Genomic DNA, 21767 nt, shown 5'->3' with positions numbered 1-21767 from the left:
ATATTTCCCAGAATGCATTAGATCAAACACTAGTATCAAAGGGAATAAGCTAACATCTCATGACAAAGAAAAATACTGGTTTGAGTTATAATCAAACTAAAGCCTATATTCAATCAGATCAAGCGTTAACCGACGATAGTCTCACTTGCATTAGAAGTTCAGAACTAGAAAGTGTAGGCTATATAGAAATATTTATGCTCAAATTGAAAAATCATTAAACAAAATAATGAGGATTTCTATCATCCTAATCGAGGTGTAGATTACATCTCACATTCCAGTGTTCAACTTGTAAACAAGGCATCATGGGATTTCTGTTAATGTGACGCCGTGCAGCCAATGGCAATGTCCGCTTTAGGTATAATGCCGGGAGTCAGTTGTGGATTTGACAGATCTAACACTTCCACCTCCGTTGTCAAAACAACCGCTATGCGGATGTCTGCTAAAACAGATCTTATCGAATAGAGCCATAATATTTGAAATGGTATGTGTATTCTTTGCATTAATAAGTGGCATAAGCTTTTTTATAAAATATTTGTCAAATGAATAGACTTTCATGTCTTAGTTTAATTGGTTTGAATTAAATTATACATCCTTCAATTCAAATTCTGCTTCCTGTGGCAAATTCAAATTCATTGTTTGAATTCAATTCAATTCAGAAATTCTGAATTGACCCCAACTCTGCTTGACGAATCACAAACCTTAATGTAAAACAAACAGAAACAAGCCAATTCTGAATAGCTGTCGAGCAAAGTAGAGACAGTTATAAAAGGTGGGGGGTGTGACTGGAAGCTTCTCTCTAGATTTCTCCGGTCGTTTTGGGCAATGGGGGGGTCCCGGTAATAATGCCGGTCTCGGAGTGCTTCCGTTGGGATTCCAATTAGAAGAATCAGGTGCTCTTGCCGGTGTCCACCTTCAGATCCTTGGCGACCAGATTGGCCGTTACCGGGTGCATGGCTGCCCGGTTGGCTATGAACACACGCACCGCCTCCTCACGATACTTATCAAAGTTATACACCTCTCTAAAAGAAGGGAGGGAGAAAGACAGGGATTAGGTAGAACACACGCACAAAGGGTCTGTAAGTAAGAGAATAGGACTCATCATGTTTTTAACAAGATGCTGCCTAGAAATAATTGTATCCAGAAAGCACAACAACGCATGGCATCTAATAACAGAGATTGTCTCTCAGATTGTGGCGCCGTTGGTTACTTGAAGAGTGGCCGTGTGAACTTCATCCTCCCCTGCTCGGTCGCCATCTTCAGCGCCATGGGAACGGCATCCTCCCACTTGGACTTGACACACAGTCGCAGCCACCTGGAAGAAGGGAGCCAACAGTGGGAGACAATGATACACAGACAAACACTTTGCCTGTACATACTGCATGATGGGACTCCAGAACAGGAACTCACCTGAAGCGGATCTCTGCATTGATGAAGGCGTTGAGTTGGTACACTTCCTGCATCCTCTTCACATGGCTGAGGGGGAGGGGCTCCTAGGGGGGGAAGATACTGTCATTGGTCTGCTTTGGATTCGGATAGAACGATCACATGGCTTATGGAAGGTTGCTATGATGACCAGGTGAGTGACAGTGAGGCGTGTCTACCTCTTGCAGGAGCAGAGACAGGAACTCTATGAGCTGGTGGGTGGAGAGAGTCTTCACATCCACCTCATTGAAATTCCCCAGATCCCCCTCTTTGGTCTAGAGAGGGAGAGAGAAATTAACATACTGTAATACTTCTAAAAATGCTATGTTCTATCATCATGAGGTTCTATAACATACACATTATCAATGTGGAGCATGCATCCTCACCTTCACCCATCTCTTACACAGTGCGATACAGGCGTCTGCCATGGTGGTGTCGTATCTGGGGGAGGAGGGTGGCAACGATTTAACATACACCTCAGATTGAGTGGACAGGTAAACAGTGACACAGCTAAACAACTGACCCACAAAATAACAGTAGTGTGGCTCAAAGGTGTAACAGCCAGCCAGGTGAGTGATTCTCAAGTGAAATGGTTAGGTAAGGTAAACCCACTGTGGTTTGACAGGGGGCATCCCAGGGGTGTGCATCCAGGCGTTCCAGTCCACCTTATTCAGGATGTCCACCTGAGATCGGATAGGGAGCAGTAAAGGTGAAACAGAGAGAAGTTCAAGAGCCACAGCAACGGGCTTTGATAGCAACTTGGTTAGGTGGAGAGTGGTGGTTACTGTACCTTGTTCTTAAAGTAGGTGAAGAGGTAGTTCTTCCACTCCTCAGTAGTGACGCTGCTGTAAGCAAACAGCTGGATGTATGACTTCACAAAACCCATAAACACCTCTGTAAGAGACACAGCCAATTACATGACGCAAGCGACTTCAATAATTTGGTGTATTTTTTTTTTACTGAATGAAATGCAACTGTGTATGTGTGCGTCTCTCACCAGGTCCTCCCATGAGCTCCTCCAGGTGGTAGAGAAGAGCGAAACCCTTCTCGTAGGGGACAGAGGAGAAGGCATCATCAGGGTCTACCTCATTCATGTTGGGAACCAGGTTGGTCAGAGGGTTGTTGGCCCCAAACGTGTTCACCTGGGAGACAGAGGTAACAGATCAGATAAGGTCGGGCATACACAGTTGCACACGCACGCACGCAGACACACACAGGTAGAAATGAACAGGTAAGTGGCTTATCTTTCAGTGAAGTCGGACACATTACTTTAGCCTTGTTCACACTGCTGGCCTCAATGATCACACTGCTGGCCGTTTTGGAATACTGACTGTCCAAACAGCAAGTTACAAGTGACCAAATTGTATTTTTGTGTGTTCAGACAGCAGTCATTTGCTCACTTCTACGCTAGCTGTCATTGTAACGAAGGGTGTGTGCACAGTGTTGTAGGCTGATTGGTGGTGGTGCTTGTGCTTCCTATCACTCAGAAGTTATGTAGCAAGCTAAGGTGACAACAAAGCCTGCCATGGACATTTCCCAGTTGCTTTGAATGATCAAAATCATAGTGTTAGAACACATTTAAAGCCTCAAATGATAAGATGATCTAACTTTCAAAACAAGTCCTTTTTGGTTAGCCACAGCAGTCAACTAGCTAGCTAGGTAGCCATTTGGCTCTCTAGCACATTCACTAATTTGAACACCACATGTTCTTGTCAAACTGTAGCTAGCAAGCAACAAGATATGCCAAATAAAAACCACTTGAGAACAAATTAATCCGATTTGACCGTTTACATACAAGTTGCATGGCCAGGAATCAGATGTATATCTGACTTCAAATCACCTACGAAAGGTGGTTTGAAATGTGACTTGAAATATCCGATTCCATGTGCCTTTTGGCTGATCAAACTCTGGAAAAATTTGAGTCACTTCAAACTGACAATGTGAGGCTTAAGTGTACTCCTGTGTGTACAAGGGTGTTACAGTGTACTCATGCATGCGTGTGTGTTCTCTCACCGATTCCTGCAGGTCCTTCCAGCCGCCCATGGCCTTGAACTGTCTGAACTGTTCACTCTCCATAGACCTGCCAATCATTCTCTCAAGGTACACCGTGTGACCCTCATTCAGCCTGGAGGAGGAAGGGGCACAGACACTAATTAACTCCAGAAAGCGATCTTCCTTTTCTATCTCTCCTTCTCTCAATCTCTCCATCCCATTTGGCTGATACTCAGTTATGGCTAATTTGACCAATTAACATGATAGCATTCCCATTCATTCAAGTGAGAAAAGACATTGATAGTATGTTTTCTCTGTGTTGTACCAGAAGTGCTCCCAGGTCTTGTTGGTCACCAGGTTGCCAGTCCAGCTGTGAGAGATCTCATGGGCTATGACCTGGAGAGAGAAACAGGAGGACACAGGTTAACACACCCATACACAGATATAAACACATACTTGAGAAGACACGTACACCTGTGAACTGTGTTTACTTACATTGGACAAGGATCTGTCTCCAGCCTTTAAGATAAACATAGGAACAAAGGAATGTTACAAAAAATAAACAGGCAGGGGGATTTGGTATAGTGATGTGTGTAAGGTGTCTCACCAGCAGTGTGGGGGTGGCAAAAGTAAGGCAGGGGTTCTCCATGCCGCCATACGGGAAGGAGGGGGGCAGGACCAGGATGTCATACTGGCCCCACACATACGGCCCCGCAAGGTCCTCAGCTGTCTTCAACATGGTCTCTGTCTGAGAGGGTCACATACACATTTAGGCAAAGCTGACATTTCAATATTAAACTCTGCTGATGTAAGATGAGTGGGACAGACAAATAACCTACGTACCAAACAGATACAGTAAATACTGATAAACTCACCTCTGAGAACTCAAATGCTGCCTTGTCCACAAACTCCTTCTCTGACCAAACACGAGACCTGGGCCCAATCTCTCTTGTAAACAACAAACAAACATTTGTTACTAATATTTCACTGATCATTTATTCATTTAAAATAATGAGTAGGAAAACAGGGCAATAGTTATATGTATGGGTGTGTGTGTGTACCTGCTCTCCAGAGCTCCAACCACGATGGCAATGAGGTAAGAGGGCATGGGCACCTGGGAGGTGTCAAAGGTCAACAATGGTGAAATAAATCAAACACAGCGGTCAGACACACACAGCCATGTACCTGCTCCAACACCAGTCTCTGACTATGCATTTCATTCAGATTGCAGGCGTGCTACGACAGTTCCTTTTGTTATCTGGCTGTTTCATCTAATCATTCCTTCTAATTAACTCATTATTGCTTGATCAGCAGCTACTTTGGCAGCACTGTACCTTGAACAGTCAGGCCAAAAAGCAAGACTGACTGCATTAAGCTATGGATGACAATGGATGGTTGGATGGAGAGATGGATAGAAACAGTGATAGAGAATAGAGACACTGACTGGTTGTCTGAAGCGGTAGATGACCCGGCTGCTGTCCTGGGGATCAGGCTCCTGTCCGTCCCGTACAGCACTCATCACAGCTACCAGCTCCTTGGGGACAGACACCTGGGCATAGTAGGTGTGTTTCATAGCGGGGGTATCCTGGCAGGGTACCATGCTCCTGCAATGGTTGGCCTGTGTGATGGACATTTCTGTTAAACCTTTATCATGCTTGTGTACTAGAATATCTTTCTTTAAACCTAGTTGCTTAGGCATTAACTTTGAGATTCTTGATATAACTAGGTCATATGAGATGGGATTGTGCGTGCATGGGTATGGGCCTGTTTCTAACCATTCTGTGGATGTGTAGCATAGGAACCTAGTTTTAGGGAAGTATGTACATGATGTCTGCGCTCACAGCCAAGAACTGGCAGGGACAGAATGTGGTCGGACCATCATATAATTGGCATATACATTACTCTTATTGAATTTCCACGTGGGCGAGGATATTGGAAATTTAATCAAAGCCTATTGGATGATAACTTGTTTTTAACTAGGACAGAGGAATTTATAACAGATTTTTTCCAACATAACATAGGTACAGCAAATCCCCTTATTGTATGGGACACTTTTAAATGTGCCTTTAGAGGCCATGCAATTCAGTACTCATCTCGAAAACAAAAGCAATTTAGGTCAAAAGAGTCCATACTAACAAAGGAAATAGAACAGATAGATAGCAATAAGAACTGTAACATAGAGGTTCAGAATAAATTAGAGGAAAAACAAAAAGAAATGGAGAAACTTATTCAAGAAAGATCAAGTGTAATATATTATAAAAATAAAGCAAACTGGATGGAATATTGGGAAAAATGCACCAAATTCTTTTTTAATCTTCAACATAGAAATTATACCAAAAAGAATTTACTGAAACTGGTTACAAATGACAGAGTCACCCATGATTTACCAAATTATATTTTGAAGGAGGAAGCAAAGTACTTTAAGCATATGTTTTCGTTTCAGGCGCCTCCCTCTCCTCTAACTGAAGCTAATTGTAGGGATTGTTTTTCTTTTGATAATGTAAAATTAACAGCCATACAGAAAGACTCATGTGAAGGTGAAATTAGAGAGGAGGAACTTCTGGATGCAAATAAAGACTTTAAGTCCGGGAAAACTCCAGGGTTGGATGGCATACCAGTCGAGGTATACCAAACCTTTTTTGATATATTCAGAGGACCGTTATTAGCATGTTTTAACCACTCCTATGTAAATGGTAGATTATCAGACACTCAAGAAGAAGGTCTGATTGCATTATTACTGAAACAGGATACAAGTGGGAAATATAAAGATCCAGTCCATTTAAAAAATTGGAGGCCCTTTACACTTCAGTGTTGTGATGCAAACATTCTAGCAAAATGTATAGCGAAAATAATTTAAAAGGTATTTTTTGATATTATTCATTCTAATCAGACAGGTTTTTTATATGGACAATACATTGGAGATAATATAAGGCAAGTACTGGAAACAATAGAACACTATGAAAAATCTGGGAAACCAGGCCTGCTATTCATAGCAGACTTTAAAAAGGCATTTGATAAAGTACGACTGGAGTTTATATATGTTTTCTTTTAAATCCACAACTTGAATTACATTTACATTTAAAAAAAAAGATTTTAGTCATTTAGCAGACGTTCTTATCCAGAGCGACTTACAGTTAGTGAGTGCATACATTTTTCATACTGGCCCCCCGTGGGAATCGAACCCACAACCCTGGCGTTGCAAACGCCTTGCTCTACCAACTGAGCTACATCCCTGCCGGCCATTCCCTCCCCTACCCTGGACGACGCTGGGCCAATTGTGCGCCGCCCCATGGGTCTCCCGGTCGCGGCCGGCTACGACAGAGCCTGGATACGAACCAGGATCTCTAGTGGCACAGCTAGCACTGCAATGCAGTGCCTTAGACCACTGCGCCACTCGGGAGGCCACGACAGCCTCAATTCCTCCACAGCCTCATAGAGGATCTAGATACGTTTTCTAACCTCTCTGGATTACAACCAAATTATGATAAATGTACTATATTACGTATCGGATCACTAAAAAATACAATTTTACATTACCATGTAGTTTACCAATAAAATGGTCTGATGGTGATGTGGATATACTCGGAATACATATCCCAAATGAAATAAATGATCTCACTCCAATAAATGTTAATAGAAAGTTAGCAAAAATAGATAAGATCTTGCTACCATGGAAAGGTAAATACCTGTCTATTTGTGGAAAAATCACCCTGATTAACTCTTTAGTATTATCCCAGTTTACCTATTTGCTTATGGTTTTGCCTACGCCTAGCGAACAGTTTTTAAATTATATGAGAAAAAAACATTCCATTTTATTTGGAACGGCAAGCCAGACAAAATTAAACGGGCCTATTTATATAATGAATATGAATTCGGAAGATAGAAATGATTAAATATTAAAGCATTAGACCTATCACTAAAAGCTTCAGTCATACAAAAGTTATACTTAAATCCGAACTGGTTTTCTAGCAAATTAGTAAGATTGTCTCACCCCATGTTCAAGAATGGCCTTTTTCCCTTTATTCAGATTACAACCTCTCACTTTAAGTTATTTGAAAAGGAAATAATCTCCCAAATATCACTATTTCTAAAACAAGCTATAGAAAGTTGGTTGCAATTTCAATTTAATCCTCCAGAAACGACAGAACAAATAATGCAACAAATATTATGGTTTAACTCAAATATACTAATTGATAAAAAAAAATTTTTTAAAGGTATAATCTTCGTAAATGATATCATAGGTAGGACTGGTGGAGTTATGTCGCACATGCAGCTAACAAAAACATATGGAAATGTCCGCTCTACCCAAAATTACAACCAAATAATTGCAGCATTACCGCAAATATAATTAATTGAAGTAAACAAAGTAATATTGAGTGTAATATGTAGTAATATCAATATCAGCGACAGATGAGCCAATGATCAAGGTCCTCTCATAAAGTTTATCAGTGCTGCAGCCCAACACTGCACCTTTGGACACACAGGTGATACACAAAAAAAGAGGGATTAGAGGAAGAGAGGGATATATAATAGAGAAAGAAGGCAGGGGCAAAGGTAACCTCACTTGGCACAGGTTATGATCAAATTATGAAATCTTTCTTCTTTTTTCTAATGATCAATTAGCCTTTTAAAATGATAAACTTGGATTAGCAAACACAACGTGCCATTGGAACACAGGACTGATGGTTGCTGATAATGGGCCTCTGTACGCCTATGTAGATATTGCATTAGAAATCAGCCGTTTCCAGCTACAATAGCCATTTACAACATTAACAACGTCTACACTGTATTTCTGATCAATTTGATGTTATTTTAAATGGACAAAAAAATATGCTTTTCTTTCGAAAACAAGGACATTTCTAAGTGACCCCAAACTTTTGAACGGTAGTGTATATATATATATATATATATATATATATATTTGTGAGAGAGAAAAAAACATATGGGGGATTGGAAGTGATGCAGACCATTACATTGATGGAAGTTACAATCTATCTGCAATATTAAAGCTGATCTTTAGTGAGAACTATGGTTTCCTGCTAGTGTGGGTGTCAAGACCCACATCATCTAGGCAGACAGCGAAAGACGCTTGCTTGCTCGGGTCAAGGAGCAATTTTGAGGAACTATGTCTGGGGACATTTCCTGTTGTTTTAGCACCTATTGTTCTCTGAATGAGACAACCTTTTTCACAGCTAGTCTGCATCCTGTACCCCAGTTTCGTCTCATTGTCCAGCACATACACACACCAAGATCAAGAGTTTTCTACATGCTTGCATAAGATGACTTGCCTATATAAGGTTTCTGTACTCCTCGTGTCATTCCAGCTCTCTGGCGTAAACCTCAGACGTGCATGCCCGACCAGCTCCATTATTGCAATAATTAATAGATAAATAAAGTATAATTGTTTGAAGCACATTATCACATCAACCACCTAATCTGGATTTATCTCCAAGAGGGGACAAATATAATTAATTGAAGTAAACAAAGTAATATTGAGTGTAATAATATGTAGTAATATCAATATCAGCGACAGAGGAGCCAATGATCCTCTCATAAAGTTTATCAGTGCTGCAGCCCAACACTGCACCTTTGGACACACAGGTGATACACGAAAAAGAGGGATTAGAGGAAGAGAGGGATATATAATAGAGAAAGAAGGCAGGGGCAAAGGTAATCTCACTTGGCACAGGTTATTTTACATTTACATTTTGGTCATTTAGCAGACGCTCTTATCCAGAGCGACTTACAGTTAGTGAATGCATATATTTTTTATTTTATTTTATTTTTTATACTGGCCCCCCGTGGGAAACGAATCCACATCCCTGCCGGCCAAACCCTCCCCTACCTTGGACGACGCTGGACCAATTGTGCGCCGCCCATGGAACTCCCGGTCGCGGCCGGCTGTGACAGAGGCTGGACTCGAACCAGGATCTCTAGTGGCACAGCTATCACTGTGATGCAGTGCCTTAGACCACTGCGCCACTCGGGAGTCAATCAAATTATGAAATCTTTCTTCTGGTAAGAACTTCAAAGAGCAGAAGAGGATTCTGTGCATGACTAGAATACCACTGGCCAGATGTTGCAGAACAGGGGGTTGGGAAAGTGTCTTTTGAGACAGTCTTGCAACTAATTTTACAGTTAAAATGACCGTTAAGCAAGACTGGCATCCATTGTGAAAATGTTCCATTGTGATGCCAGTTTGCAACTACTTTTACCATAAAAGTACTGTTCATAGTCTTTTGTTGAGTGAGAACGAGCCCTACCGAAAAATAAGACTTTTCATGTTTGTGCATGTCCATAAACTCACACAGTGTGTGTGTGTGTGTGTGTGTGTGTGTGTGTGTGTGTGTGTGTGTGTGTGTGTGTGTGTGTGTGTGTGTGTGTGTGTGTGTGTGTGTGTTACCTGGCACTGGCTGAAGAGGTAGGGGTATTTCTTCCCAGCAGTCTGTTCAGGAGTGAGCCACTGCAGTGCAGAAGCACTAGGAGCCGTCTCATAAGTCACCTCCACGATCACATGCTGACCCCTGACAAACAAACACACACACTAAATATTACACCTAAACCAGTATCCATCAGTTCAATCTCTGAGGGTTGAGTTACCTGGGGTGCAATCAGTGATGTGCAGTGTTCTGAACGTTACAGATAGAAATGGAATGAATAGAGCAGACACTATTCCCTATTCTATAATGACAAAATCATTTCTGTTCTACACAATTAATTTATATCGGAACGTTCTATAACATTACATCTTCCTGAACAGGCCCCTAAGGTGTGAGAGTGAGACATAGGGGTGTGGTTACCTGGAGAGGTCAAAGGGCAGTGTGATCTCCAGAGGGGTTCCCATGAACCTGTGCTTGGGTCCCAAAGTGAACTTTGCTGCCTGTCCATTGGCTGTTACCTTGGAGACCTTCAGGTCCTTCGTGTCAAGGGTCTGTTGGTAGGAAGGAGAGAGAGAGAGGAAAGAAAGAAAGAAAGAAAGAAATAAAGAAAGAAAGAAAGAAAGAAGTTTGGGTTACCAACAGTTATAAAGCAAAATTGTGACAAAGTCAAGTGTGTCAGCAACTACAAGAACCACAACCTCCAACTTCCCCCAGATTGTGACTGTAAAACATCTGTCACCATAAAAAAGACATAATTCTATCTCTACCTGGCCCTTAGAGGCTGACTACATTTTCTACACCTGCTGTGAGAAACACACATGTGAGAAACTGTCTGAACTCAGATCTTAAGTTCACACGCCTGGTATCATATGCCAGCTCGACCTGTCAAAGTCCTAGTCTTACTGTCACTGAGCAGAACAGTGTCATAAAGCACATATGGCTAGCTACATATCATTCCTGAATGTGATCAGGTTTGATCAGATTTGCAATGAGTGATATTCAAATCACAGTTTGTCTTGCAGCAGTGTGTGATACGTTGTGTTTCTGATAAACTCAACCAAATGCTTTGTAGCGGTGAACTGAAACAGGTGTACTGAAACAAGGCTTAGAACTGAAACAAGGAGTACTGAAACAAGGCTTTTCCCAGGTCAAATTCAGTTGCATTTGCTAGCAAGAATTAATTAACTTCGCTAGCTAGTTTACTAGCTTGCTGGCTAACAAGATTGAGAAATTAGATGAATACTGTACCAAAGACGTGAAATGATCCACTAAAACCTCCACGGTGAGCGCGACCTTAGCTTTGAGGATATGGCTGTCAAAATCCACATGATAGGTGAGATTCAGGTGTTTGGTAACGCACTTGGAGAAGGAGGAAAAGGAGCAGGGGTCTGTAGCTGAAGCCATATTCGGTCCAGGATCATGAAGCGAGTACGCAAAAAAACTTGCAGTAACTACATACAACACCGCTCACCGCACAACCATGTGACAGCGCCCTGCATGCATTGTGGGAGTTGTAGTTTACTCTGGAGCTGAATGTGTTCAGTTTCTTTCTAAATGAATCATCAAACAACTCCATACTAGAATGAGCTGGTATATTTAGCTACGTTCCCTTTCAACGATCTATTTCTTTGCGTTAATAAACACGTCGGGGAAACATTTTAATCATATGAAAAATGATGTAGATTTCAAAGCAGTCTTTGAATAGCACTTGTTTTTAGCTTTTATCAGAACAACTATCTACTGTAACTACAGGACAGGGGGATTCAGCTGTAATTTCAAGCCCTTCTCACTGGAGGGCGCAGCGTCTTGCTTTCATGTCACGAAGTAAATAGCGGACAGGGCAACACAATCATTCGGGACAATGAGAAAATGCACCTCTGAGTCGTGATGGACCCGTTTGACAGCTCCGAATCTTGTCTTGTTGAGTCGAAGAATGCGGCAGAGAATACAGAATCGCGTTTGCCATGGGCCCGGTTCTCGTCGTGGCTGGAGTGTGTCTGCGTCGTTACCTTCGACCTCGAGCTCGGCCAAGCCATAGAGGTATTGTGGGTTGCAGTGTACTACTGTAGTGTAGCAACCCTAGCAGGTGTTGTTGACATCACATCTGACATCCGTTCTAGCTAGCTAGCGTGCTAATGTTGTTCATGTGTACAAAGTCTTGTTTGCTCGCAGAAAGAAATCAACATGATCCACATAACCAGATCCAACCTCTCATGTGTTTCATAATCTGACCAGCTGGCGCATGTGTGGAATAGTGACATCTTGACATACTGGCACTTTCTCCTCTATTCCAGCTTGTGTACCCCCACGATGTGAAACTCACTGAGAAGGAGGTATGAAATGAATTTATGCTCATACTTTTTGTGATGCCCCCCATACATAACAAGCTAGTTGCCTGTCAATGAGTCAATCATTTTGTATGTCCCTGATTGTGCTTCCTCTCTTTTAAACTCCAGAAAACCAGCATTTGCTACCTGTCCTTCCCTGACTCTTACTCAGGTTAGTGAATGAGATTACACAATCTGTCATCACATTATCACAAAATACAATACAGTCAGAGTCAGAGGCCCAACCCCAAATCGATCCAGGACTCTAGGCACTATGCACTTGTGGAGATCTGACATGAATTGATGGATTTTAGCAATATGGTGAAACTTCCACCTATCATATCAGAAGTTGGAACTATTACCATATTGCAGGCTATATCCAGGCTCTGTCGCAGCCGGCCGCGACCGGGAGACTCATGGGCGGCGCACAATTGGCCCAGCGTCGTCCAGGGTAGGGGAGGGAATGGCCGGCAGGGATGTAGCTCAGTTGATAGAGCATGGCGTTTGCAACGCCAGGGTTGTGGGTTCGATTCCCACGGGGGGCCAGTATAAAAAAAGATGTATTCACTAACTGTAAGTCGCTCTGGATAAGAGCGTCTGCTAAATGACTAAAATGTAAATGCAGGGTTCCCAACTGGTGGCCCATGGGGGTGATCTTATTTGGCCCCCCAAGCTTTCTGAGCAAAAACAAAAATAGTTTGAAAAAATATATATTTTTATTGCTGGACACAAAAGACTGTAAAAACACCAGCAAATCAGCTCCAAGTGATTTTAATTTAGGAAATCTGTTCCAAAGTATTACCACGCATAGTAGATAGATACATGTGATCGTATACAAATGTAAGCTACGTTTGAAATGATTATGTTTTAGTCTAATATTATATCTGTTTGGGCTTTGTGCAGTCAATTTACAGTCTACAAATTATTTGTATTATATTCTGGCCCTCTGACCATCTGCTGAAGAAAAGATCGGCCCGTGGCTGAATCTAGTTGATGATCCCTGCCGTATTGCTTACACTTGTCAAATCCACTCAGATCTCCACAAGTCTAGGGGGTTGATTTGGGATTGGGCCAAAAATCTATATCAGTCACATGACCTGTGTGATGTGTTTCCCAGGATGCCTTGGGGACACCCAGTTCAGCTTCAGACTGCGTCAGTCTGTGGGCCGCAGGGGCTCCTGGTTCGGAGAGGAGGACGCTTACAGCAGAGACGCACCTGTCACACTACAGGTGAGCCCTCTGTCTGGCCCAATCCCAAATCACACTTGTGGAGATCTGATTGGATTTGACAGGTGTAAGCAATAGGGTAATAGCTCCACGTTGCCCTCTGATAGGCTAGGTGAAAGTTTCACCATATTGCTTATATCAACCAAATTCTCTCACATCTCCACAAGTGCATAGGGTGTAGGGCTTACTCTTAGGGGTCGATTTGGGATTGGGAGTGTGTCATCGGTCCTTTACTGTGGTCTGACTGAACAACTGGTCTAAGCCAGGAACAGTTTGGTAGTTTACCTTTTAGGGCTATGGTTGGTTCTTTGGTAGGGACAGCTAATCTGAAATCAGTGACTGGAGTGGAATATCATGTCAGCCACCACTAATCTTCTGTCATTGCAATAACTTGATTATTCTCATCTCTCACCCTTTCCCTTTCTCCCTCAGCGAGAGCTGGCCCATTTCTATGGCTATGTCTACTTCAGACAAGTCAAGGATGCCGCTGTCAAAAGAGGCTACTTTCAGAAGGTGAGAAGCTTATGTTACAGATCTGATTCGTCATCAGAACCACAATGTATTCACATTTGGTTTTCTCTTTCATTCTCTCTCCTGTCTTTCTCTTTCACTCTCTAGTCTCTTGTCCTGGTGTCCAGACTACCATATGTCCACCTCTTTCAGTCCCTGCTGCAGATCATAGCTCCAGAGTATTTTGAGAAGTTGGAGCCTTGCCTTGAAGCAGGTGGGGAGATAACTTCTTGTCTATCTTATTTCTAATTAGTCTCCCATTATAGTTACCTGGGGCTCTATGGTACAGTCTTGACTCTACTTCCCTAACCTTTTCTTTCTCACTCTCCCACCATGCAGTGTGCAACGAGATTGACCAATGGCAATCTCCGGTGCCAGGGCTGACACTCAACCTGCCTGTAATGGGCGTGGTCATGCAGGTCAGGATCCCATCCAAAAATGACAAACCAGGGGGAAGCCCGGTGAAACAGGCACAAAAGGAGGTTGGTATAGGTTTTTATGTAATGGCTACATGCCCATGGAAATACGACTTCTCCATGATGTTAGTAAAATTGATGTTAGTTGATAGGTATCGCTAGAGGATTATTAATCTAAAAAAGTATGTTCCTGTTATAACCAGAATCTTCTACCAGCCCCTATGATGCTACCGACCATACATGAGCTTGACCTCTTCAAGTAAGTGAAAATCTAAACATCATATACTGTAAGTAGTTATGTATCTGTTTATGTATTTGTGTAAATTACATGGCTTGAACTTAGCTGTATTTTCAGTTTAATTTGAGGATACATTGTATTAGTGAAAGCAGCATCCATCGTATATGAACTGACCTTTGCCCTCTGACCTGTCCAGGTGTTTCCAGTCCTTCCTGATCCACCTGCAGATGCTCTGGGAGCTCATGCTACTCGGGGAGCCCGTGGTCGTCATGGCACCCTCTCCCACTGTCTCCTCGGAAACCGTGCTGGCCCTAGTGAGGTAAACAGAAAATGCATGAAAATATGCCAAAATATGTATGACATTTAGCTTCACGTGTATGTAACGCAACTCAATGTAACTCAGTGAGTTTGTAGAATGAAATTATTTTTTCTCCCTTCCTATAGCTCGATTGCTCCACTGCGGTATTGCTGTGACTACAGGCCCTACTTCACCATACACGACACTGAGTTTAAGGAGTATACCACTAGGACACAGGCACCGTGAGTAGGGCTTACTCTAAATACTGTGTTTATACCCGAGGGGCAACTCAACTCACTCTGCTCCCTTTCTCTCTCCTCTCCAGTCCCAATGTGATTCTGGGGGTCACCAATCCCTTCTTCATAAAGACCTTCCAGTCCTGGCCCCACATTATACGCCTTGGAGAACTCAAGATGTCAGGTGATCTGCCTAAGCAGGTGAAGGTGAAGAAACTAGCCAAGCTGAAAACACTGGACACTAAACCAGGTAAAACATCTGGAATTATGGAGCCAACATAGTTTGAGAGAGTAAGTTATTAGTGTGTAAGAATATGTTCTCCCTACCTGTAGGTATCTACACAGCACATAAAACATTCCTTCAAAAAGACAAGTCCCTCATCAAAAGACTCCTAAAGGGGATCCAGAGGAAGAGGCCATCTGAGGTGCAGAGTGCCATCTTGAGGAGACATCTATTAGAACTCACCCAGAGCTTCATCATCCCACTGGTGAGAGGACTGCCTTCCCTGCCACATACACTACCAGTCAAACGTTTTGACACACCTACTCATTCAAGGGTTTTTCTTTATTTTTACTATTTTTTACATTGTAGAATAATAGTGAAGACATCAAAACTATGAAATAACACATATGGAATCATGTAGTAACCAAAAAAGTGTTAAACAAATTGTATATTTGAGATTCTTCAAATAGCCACCATTTGCCTTGATGACAGCTTTGCACACTCTTGGCATTTTCTCAACCAGCTTCATGAGATAGTCACCTGGAATGCATTTAAATTAACAGGTGGGCCTTCTTAAAAGTTAATTTGTGGAATTACTTTCCTTCTTAATGTGTTTGAGCCAATCAGTTGTGTTGTGACAAGGTAGGGGGGGTATACAGAAGACAACCCTATTTGGTAAAAGACCAAATCCATATTATGGCAAGAACAGCTCAAATAAGCAAAAGGAAACAACAGTCCATCATTACTTTAAGACATGAAGGTCAGTCAATATCGAACATTTCAAGAACTTTTAAAGTTTCTTCAAGTGCAGTCGCAAAAACCATCAAGGGCTATGATGAAACTGGCTCTCATGAAGACCGCCACAAGAATAGAAGACCCAGAGTTACCTCTGCTACAGAGGATAAGTTCATTAGAGTTAACCAGCCTCAGAAATTGCAGCCCAAATAAATGCTTCACAGAGTTCAAGTAACAGACACATCTCAACATCAACTGTTCAGAGACTGTGTGAATCAGGCCTTCATGGTCGAATTGCTGCAAAGAAACCACTACTAAAGGACACCAATAAGAAGAAGAGACTTGCTTGGGCCAAGAAACACGAGCAATGGACATTAGACCAGTGGAAATTTGTCCTGTGGTCTGGAGTCCAAATTTGAGATTTGTGGTTCCAACCGCTGTGTCTTTGTGAGACACGGTGTGGGTGAACGGATGATCTCCGCTTGTGTATTTCCCACCGTAAAGCATGGAGGAGGAGGTGTTATGGCGTGGGGGTGCTTTGCTGGTGACATCGTCTGTGATTTATTTAGAATTCAAGGCACACTTAACCAGCATGGCTACCACAGCATTCTGCAGTGATACGCCATCTGGTTTGGGCTTAGTGGGACTATCATTTGTTTTTCAACAGGACAATGACCCAACACAGCTCCAGGCTGTGTAAGGTCAATTTGACCAAGAAGGAGAGTGATGGAGTGCTGCATCAGATGACCTGGCCTCCACAATCCCTCAACCTCCACCCAATTGAGATGGTTTGGGATGAGTCGGACGGCAGAGTGAAGGAAAAGCAGCCAACAAGTGCTCAGCATATGTGGGAACTCCTTCAAGACTGTTGGGAAAGCATTCCAGGTGAAGCTGGTTGAAAGAATGCCAAGAGTGTGCAAAGCTGTCATCTAGGCAAAGGGTGGCTATTAGAATAATCTCAAATATATAATATACAGTTGAAGTTGGAAGTTTACATACACCTTAGCCAAATACATTTAAACTCAGTTTTTCACAATTCCTGACATTTAATCCTAGTAAAAATTCCCTGTCTTAGGTCAGTTAGGATCACCACTTTATTTTAAGAATGTGAAATGTCAGTATAATAGTGGAGAGAATTATTTCTTTCAGCTTTTATTTCTTTCATCACATTCCCAGTGGGTCAGAAGGTTACATACACTCAATTAGTATTTGGTAGCATTGCCTTTAAATTGTTTAACTTGGGTCAAACGTTTCAGGTAGCCTTCCACAAGCTTCCCACAATAAGTTGGGTGAATGTTGGCCCATTCCTCCTGACAGAGCTGGTGTAACTGAGTCAGGTTTGTAGGCCTCCTTGCTCGCACACGCTTTTTCAGTTCTGCCCACAAATTCTCTATAGGATTGAGGTCATGGCTTTGTGATGGCTACTCCAATACCTTGACTTTGTTGTCCTTAAGCCATTTTGCCACAACTTTGGAAGTATGCTTGGGGTCATTGTCCATTTGGAAGACCCATTTGCGACCAAGCTTTAACTTCCTGACTGATGTCTTGAGATGTTGCTTCAATATATCCACATAATTTTCCTTCCTCTTGATGACATCTATTTTGTGAAGTGCACCAGTCCCTCCTGCAGCAAAGCACCCCCACAGCATGATGCTGCCACCCCCGTGCTTCACAGTTGGGATGGTGTTCTTCGGCTTGCAAGCAACCCCCTTTTTCCTCCAAACATAACAATGGTCATTATGGCCCAACAGTTCTATTTTTGTTTCATCACACCAGAGGACATTTCTCCAAAAAGTACGATCTTTGTCCCCATGTGCAGTTGCAAACCGTAGTCTGGCTTTTTTATGGCGGTTTTGGAGCAGTGGCTTCTTAATTGCTGAGCGGCCTTTCAGGTTATGTCGATATAGGACTCGTTTTACTGTGGATATACATACTTTTGTACCTGTTTCCTCCAGAATCTTCACAAGGTCCTTTGCTGTTGTTCTGGGATTGATTTGCACTTTTCGCACTAAAGTACGTTCATCTCTCGGAGACAGAACACGTCTCCTTCCTGAGCGGTATGACGGCTGCGTGGTCCCATGGTGTTTATACTTGCGTACTATTGTTTGTACAGATGAACGTGGTACCTTCAGGCGTTTGGAAATTGCTCCCAAGGATGAACCAGACTTGTGGAGGTCTACAATTTTTTTTCTGAGGTCTTGGCTGATTTATTTTGATTTTCCCATGATGTCAAGCAAAGAGGCACTGAGTTTGAAGGTAGGCCTTGAAATACATCCACAGGTACACCTCCAATTGACTCAAATGATGTCAATTAGCCTATCAGAAGCTTCTAAAGTCATGACATCATTTTCTGGAATTTTCCAAGATGTTTAAAGGCACAGTCAACTTAGTGTATGTAAACTTCTGACCCACTGGAATTGTGATACAGTGAATTATAAGTGAAATAATCTGTCTGTAAACAATTGTTGGAAAAATTACTTGTGTCATGCACAAAGTAGATGTCCTAACTGACTTGCCAAAACTATAGTTTGTTAACAAGAAATTTGTGGAGTGGTTGAAAAACTAGTTTTAATGACTCCAACCTAAGTGTATGTAAACTTCAGACTTCAACTGTATATGGATTTGTTTAACACTTTTTTGCTTACTACATGATTCCATATGTGTTATTTCATAGTTTTGATGTCTTCGCTATTATTCTACAATGTAGAAAATAGTAAAAATAAAGAAAAACCCTGGAATGAGTAGGTGTGTCCAAACTTTTGACTGGTACTGTACATCCCACCCCTATATAGACTATTTGTCTCTCTGTCCTGCCGCATGCTGTGTGTCTCACTTGTCTTTCTGTCTGTCTTCCCAAGGAACGCTACCTGGCCAGCCTGATGCCTCTGCAGAGGTCTGTGACTCCTTGGAAGGTGGGTGATATTGATAACAAACCTGTTTCTATGGTATGTTGAAACTATGTTTGAATATGGTAATAACGTGTGTGTGTGTGTGTGTGTGTTTCAGACCCCTCCTCAGATCCGTCCCTTCAGTCAGGAGGAGTTCATGGGGACTCTGGAGCACGCTGGACCTCGGCTCACCTCTGTGCTCAAAGGGGATTGGGTGGGCCTGTACAGGTGAGTCTGTCCACCTGCCACCTCACCTGTCATTTCTAACTATTGTATCTTGTTGTGGCATGTTTTTCTAAACAAATCATTCATAATGCATTGTACTTCGATGTATGGCCTTGTAGGAAATTCTTCAGGTCCCCCAACTTCGATGGCTGGTATCGCCTGCGACACAGAGAGATGACCCAGAAACTAGAATGTCTCCACCTAGAGGTCGTCTGTGATGCTGTGAGTTGATCCCCACAGCCTTGTTCACTCACACCTAAAGACATTAGTTTAACTCTACTTACAGAGCATCATGTGACCAATAAACTCAACCACACGACTCCACTGACTTTACTTCAGTTAGGAGTCCTTTCCCTACCCATAAGACTTGATTTAGTTTAATGTTTTGTTAATGATCTGCTCACCCAGGACCTGCTGGGTTGGACCAAAGACAAGTCAGAGGTGGAGATCGTGGACCTGGTTTTGAAACTGAGAGAGAAACTGGTCTGTAGAACCCATCATACTCACCTCAACGGGTGCCGTTTGTAACATGCTATATTTAGTTTAAGAAAATAATTCTGTGCCACAAACCATTGCAAACTATAGTCTCTGTCTGTCTCCCCCACTCCAGATGAAGGCTGGCAAGCAGCAGCTCCCAGTGAAAGAAGGGGTGCTGGAGAAATTAGAGGGATACCTCCAGACTGTCATCAGCTCTCTACCAGAGGACCTGCAGACTGTACTACACAGATACTGACGCTAACACTGATACACTGCTGAATAGATACAGAAACTGACACTGAATAATGTTTTGTTTTTAGTCTTTTAAAAACAACCTGAAACTAAAAGTATTGCCATCACCCAAACCACTACCCCCTCTGAGTAAGATAATGACGATTTAGAATGTAGCAAACTAGAAGTTTAGGTAATATAAGAAACATAGCTATGTTTCATCATGACAATAACATTACGTTTTAATTTAATTTAAGTTAAGGGGAATAGAGTAGTTGAAATGTAGGCTTTATGAGATTATGCCTTCACTAAGTATCCTGATTGTTACTAGAGGGATTGAAGCATATACCTGTGGAGAGGGACATGTTTGAGTATAGCCTTTTGCTCAATTCCAGCTATTCAGATGTAACATGCATAGTTGTTAGTGTAAAATATAACTAGCATATGCACCTTTTTATTTTGATGATTTTAAAACTCATAAAAGGGGTGAATTACATTTAAGTGACTACATTGAGGCTTTCATCAGTCTCAGTATTTTCTATTGATCAAGCACAAACAAATCACACTACATTGAAACACCTCTAAATATCCAGGTTACAAAGTCTTAGATTCCAGATTTCAGTTTAGGGTTATATGTATGTACAAAGGTATGTGGACACCCCTTCAAATTAGTGGATTCGGCTATTTCAGCCACACCCATTGCTGACAGGTGTATAAAACCGAGCACACAGCCATGCAATCTCCATAGACAAACATTGGCAGTAAAATGGCCCTTACTGAAGAGCTCAGTGACTTTCAATGTGGCCCAGTCATAGGATGCCAACTTTCCAACTAGTCAGTTCGTCAAATTTCTGCCGTGCTAGAGCTGCCCCGGTCATCTGTAAGTGCTGTTATTGTGAAGTGGAAACGTCTAGGAGGAACAACGGCTCAGCCGCAAAGTGGTAGGCTACACAAGCTCACAGAATGGGACCGCCGAGTGCTGAAGCGCGTAAAAATCGTCTGTCCTCGGTTGCAACACTCACTACCGAGTTCTAAACTGCCTCTGGAAGCAACGTCAGCACAAGAACTGTTCGTTGGGAGCTTCATGAAATGGGTTTCCATGGCCGAACAGCCACACACAAGCCTAAGATCACCATTCACAATGCCAAGCGTCGGCAGGAGTGGTGCAAAGCTCACCGCCATTGGACTCAGGAGCAGTGTAAACGCGTTCTCTGGAGTGATGAATCACACTTCACCATCTGGCAGTCCGACGGACGAATCTGTGTTTGGCGGATGCCAGGAGAACGCTACCTTCCCCAATGCATAGTGCCAACTGTAAAGTTTGGTGGAGGAGGAATAATGGTCTGGGGCTGTTTTTCATGGTTCGGGCTGGGCCGCTTAGTTCCAGTGAAGGGAAATCTTAATGCTACAGCATACAATGACTTTCTAGACGATTCTGTGCTTCCAACTATGTGGTAACAGTTTGGGGAAGGCCCTTTCCTGTTTCAGCATGACAATGTCCCTGTGCACAAAGCAAGGTCCATACAGAAATGGTTTGTCAGGATCGGTGTGGAATAACTTAACTGGCCTGCACAGAGCCCTGAGCTCAACCCCATCGAACACCTTTTGGATGAACGCCGAGTGCGAGCCAGGCCTAATCGGCCAACATCAGTGCCTGACCTCACTAATGCTCTTGTGGCTGAATGGAAGCAAGTCCCTGCAGCAATTTTCCAACATCTAGTGGAAAGCCTTCCCAGAAGAGTGGAGGCTGTTATAGCAGCAAAGGGGGGACCAACTCCATATTAATGGCCGTGATTTTGGAATGAAATGTTTGACGAGCGGGTGTCCACATACTTTTGTATACTTGGTGCACAGTAGACATGGCTGAAACTGAGCTTATTTCTTTAACGTTATAGTGGTCAATGAGTGCATAAAACACATGTAATACACACATTATCTCTTG

The 21767-nt window shown here is 42.6% G+C and overlaps 2 protein-coding genes across 2 annotated transcripts; one reads left to right on the top strand and one right to left on the bottom strand.

The window, feature by feature from the left end:
- Positions 1-821: 821 nt before the first annotated feature.
- On the bottom strand, positions 822-11280 carry LOC121543706 (leukotriene A-4 hydrolase). Its single transcript, XM_041853846.2, has 18 exons — positions 11043-11280; positions 10215-10345; positions 9818-9938; positions 4859-5032; positions 4476-4528; positions 4290-4362; positions 4022-4162; positions 3910-3933; positions 3740-3810; positions 3436-3547; positions 2420-2564; positions 2213-2316; positions 2035-2105; positions 1809-1863; positions 1602-1697; positions 1408-1490; positions 1208-1312; positions 822-1019 (listed from the first exon to the last, which is right to left on the bottom strand). The coding sequence occupies exons 1-18, from the start codon at positions 11196-11198 to the stop codon at positions 887-889; spliced, it is 1848 nt and encodes a 615-aa protein (XP_041709780.1). The 5' UTR covers positions 11199-11280; the 3' UTR covers positions 822-886.
- Positions 11281-11352: 72 nt separating this feature from the next.
- Positions 11353-20319, top strand: LOC121543707 (protein DENND6B-like). The gene is made up of 17 exons (XM_045208962.1): positions 11353-11834; positions 12089-12127; positions 12251-12293; positions 13239-13351; positions 13781-13861; positions 13967-14072; positions 14198-14340; positions 14478-14533; positions 14709-14831; positions 14957-15052; positions 15136-15296; positions 15380-15534; positions 18863-18916; positions 19011-19120; positions 19237-19339; positions 19526-19600; positions 19728-20319. The coding sequence occupies exons 1-17, from the start codon at positions 11682-11684 to the stop codon at positions 19848-19850; spliced, it is 1734 nt and encodes a 577-aa protein (XP_045064897.1). The 5' UTR covers positions 11353-11681; the 3' UTR covers positions 19851-20319.
- The last annotated feature ends 1448 nt before the right edge of the window (positions 20320-21767 follow it).

Source organism: Coregonus clupeaformis, chromosome 28, assembly GCF_020615455.1.
Source record: "Coregonus clupeaformis isolate EN_2021a chromosome 28, ASM2061545v1, whole genome shotgun sequence".
Lineage (NCBI taxonomy): Eukaryota > Metazoa > Chordata > Actinopteri > Salmoniformes > Salmonidae > Coregonus > Coregonus clupeaformis.
The sequence above is the reverse complement of the archived record's forward strand: the minus strand, read 5'-3'. Positions and strand labels throughout refer to the sequence as shown.

Bases quoted from the DNA above. Each gene is read 5' to 3' on its own strand.
- LOC121543706 (XM_041853846.2), bottom strand. From the start codon at position 11,198: ATGGCTTCAGCTACAGACCCCTGCTCCTTTTCCTCCTTCTCCAAGTGC. The intron at 1,864-2,034 runs GTGGGTTTACCT...CTCCTCCCCCAG, and splicing joins ATGCCCCCTGTCAAACCACA to ATACGACACCACCATGGCAG. The intron at 1,698-1,808 runs GTGAGGATGCAT...CTCCCTCTCTAG, and splicing joins TGTGTAAGAGATGGGTGAAG to ACCAAAGAGGGGGATCTGGG.
- LOC121543707 (XM_045208962.1), top strand. From the start codon at position 11,682: ATGGACCCGTTTGACAGCTCCGAATCTTGTCTTGTTGAGTCGAAGAAT. The intron at 13,352-13,780 runs GTGAGCCCTCTG...TTTCTCCCTCAG, and splicing joins ACGCACCTGTCACACTACAG to CGAGAGCTGGCCCATTTCTA. The intron at 15,297-15,379 runs GTAAAACATCTG...CCCTACCTGTAG, and splicing joins AACACTGGACACTAAACCAG to GTATCTACACAGCACATAAA.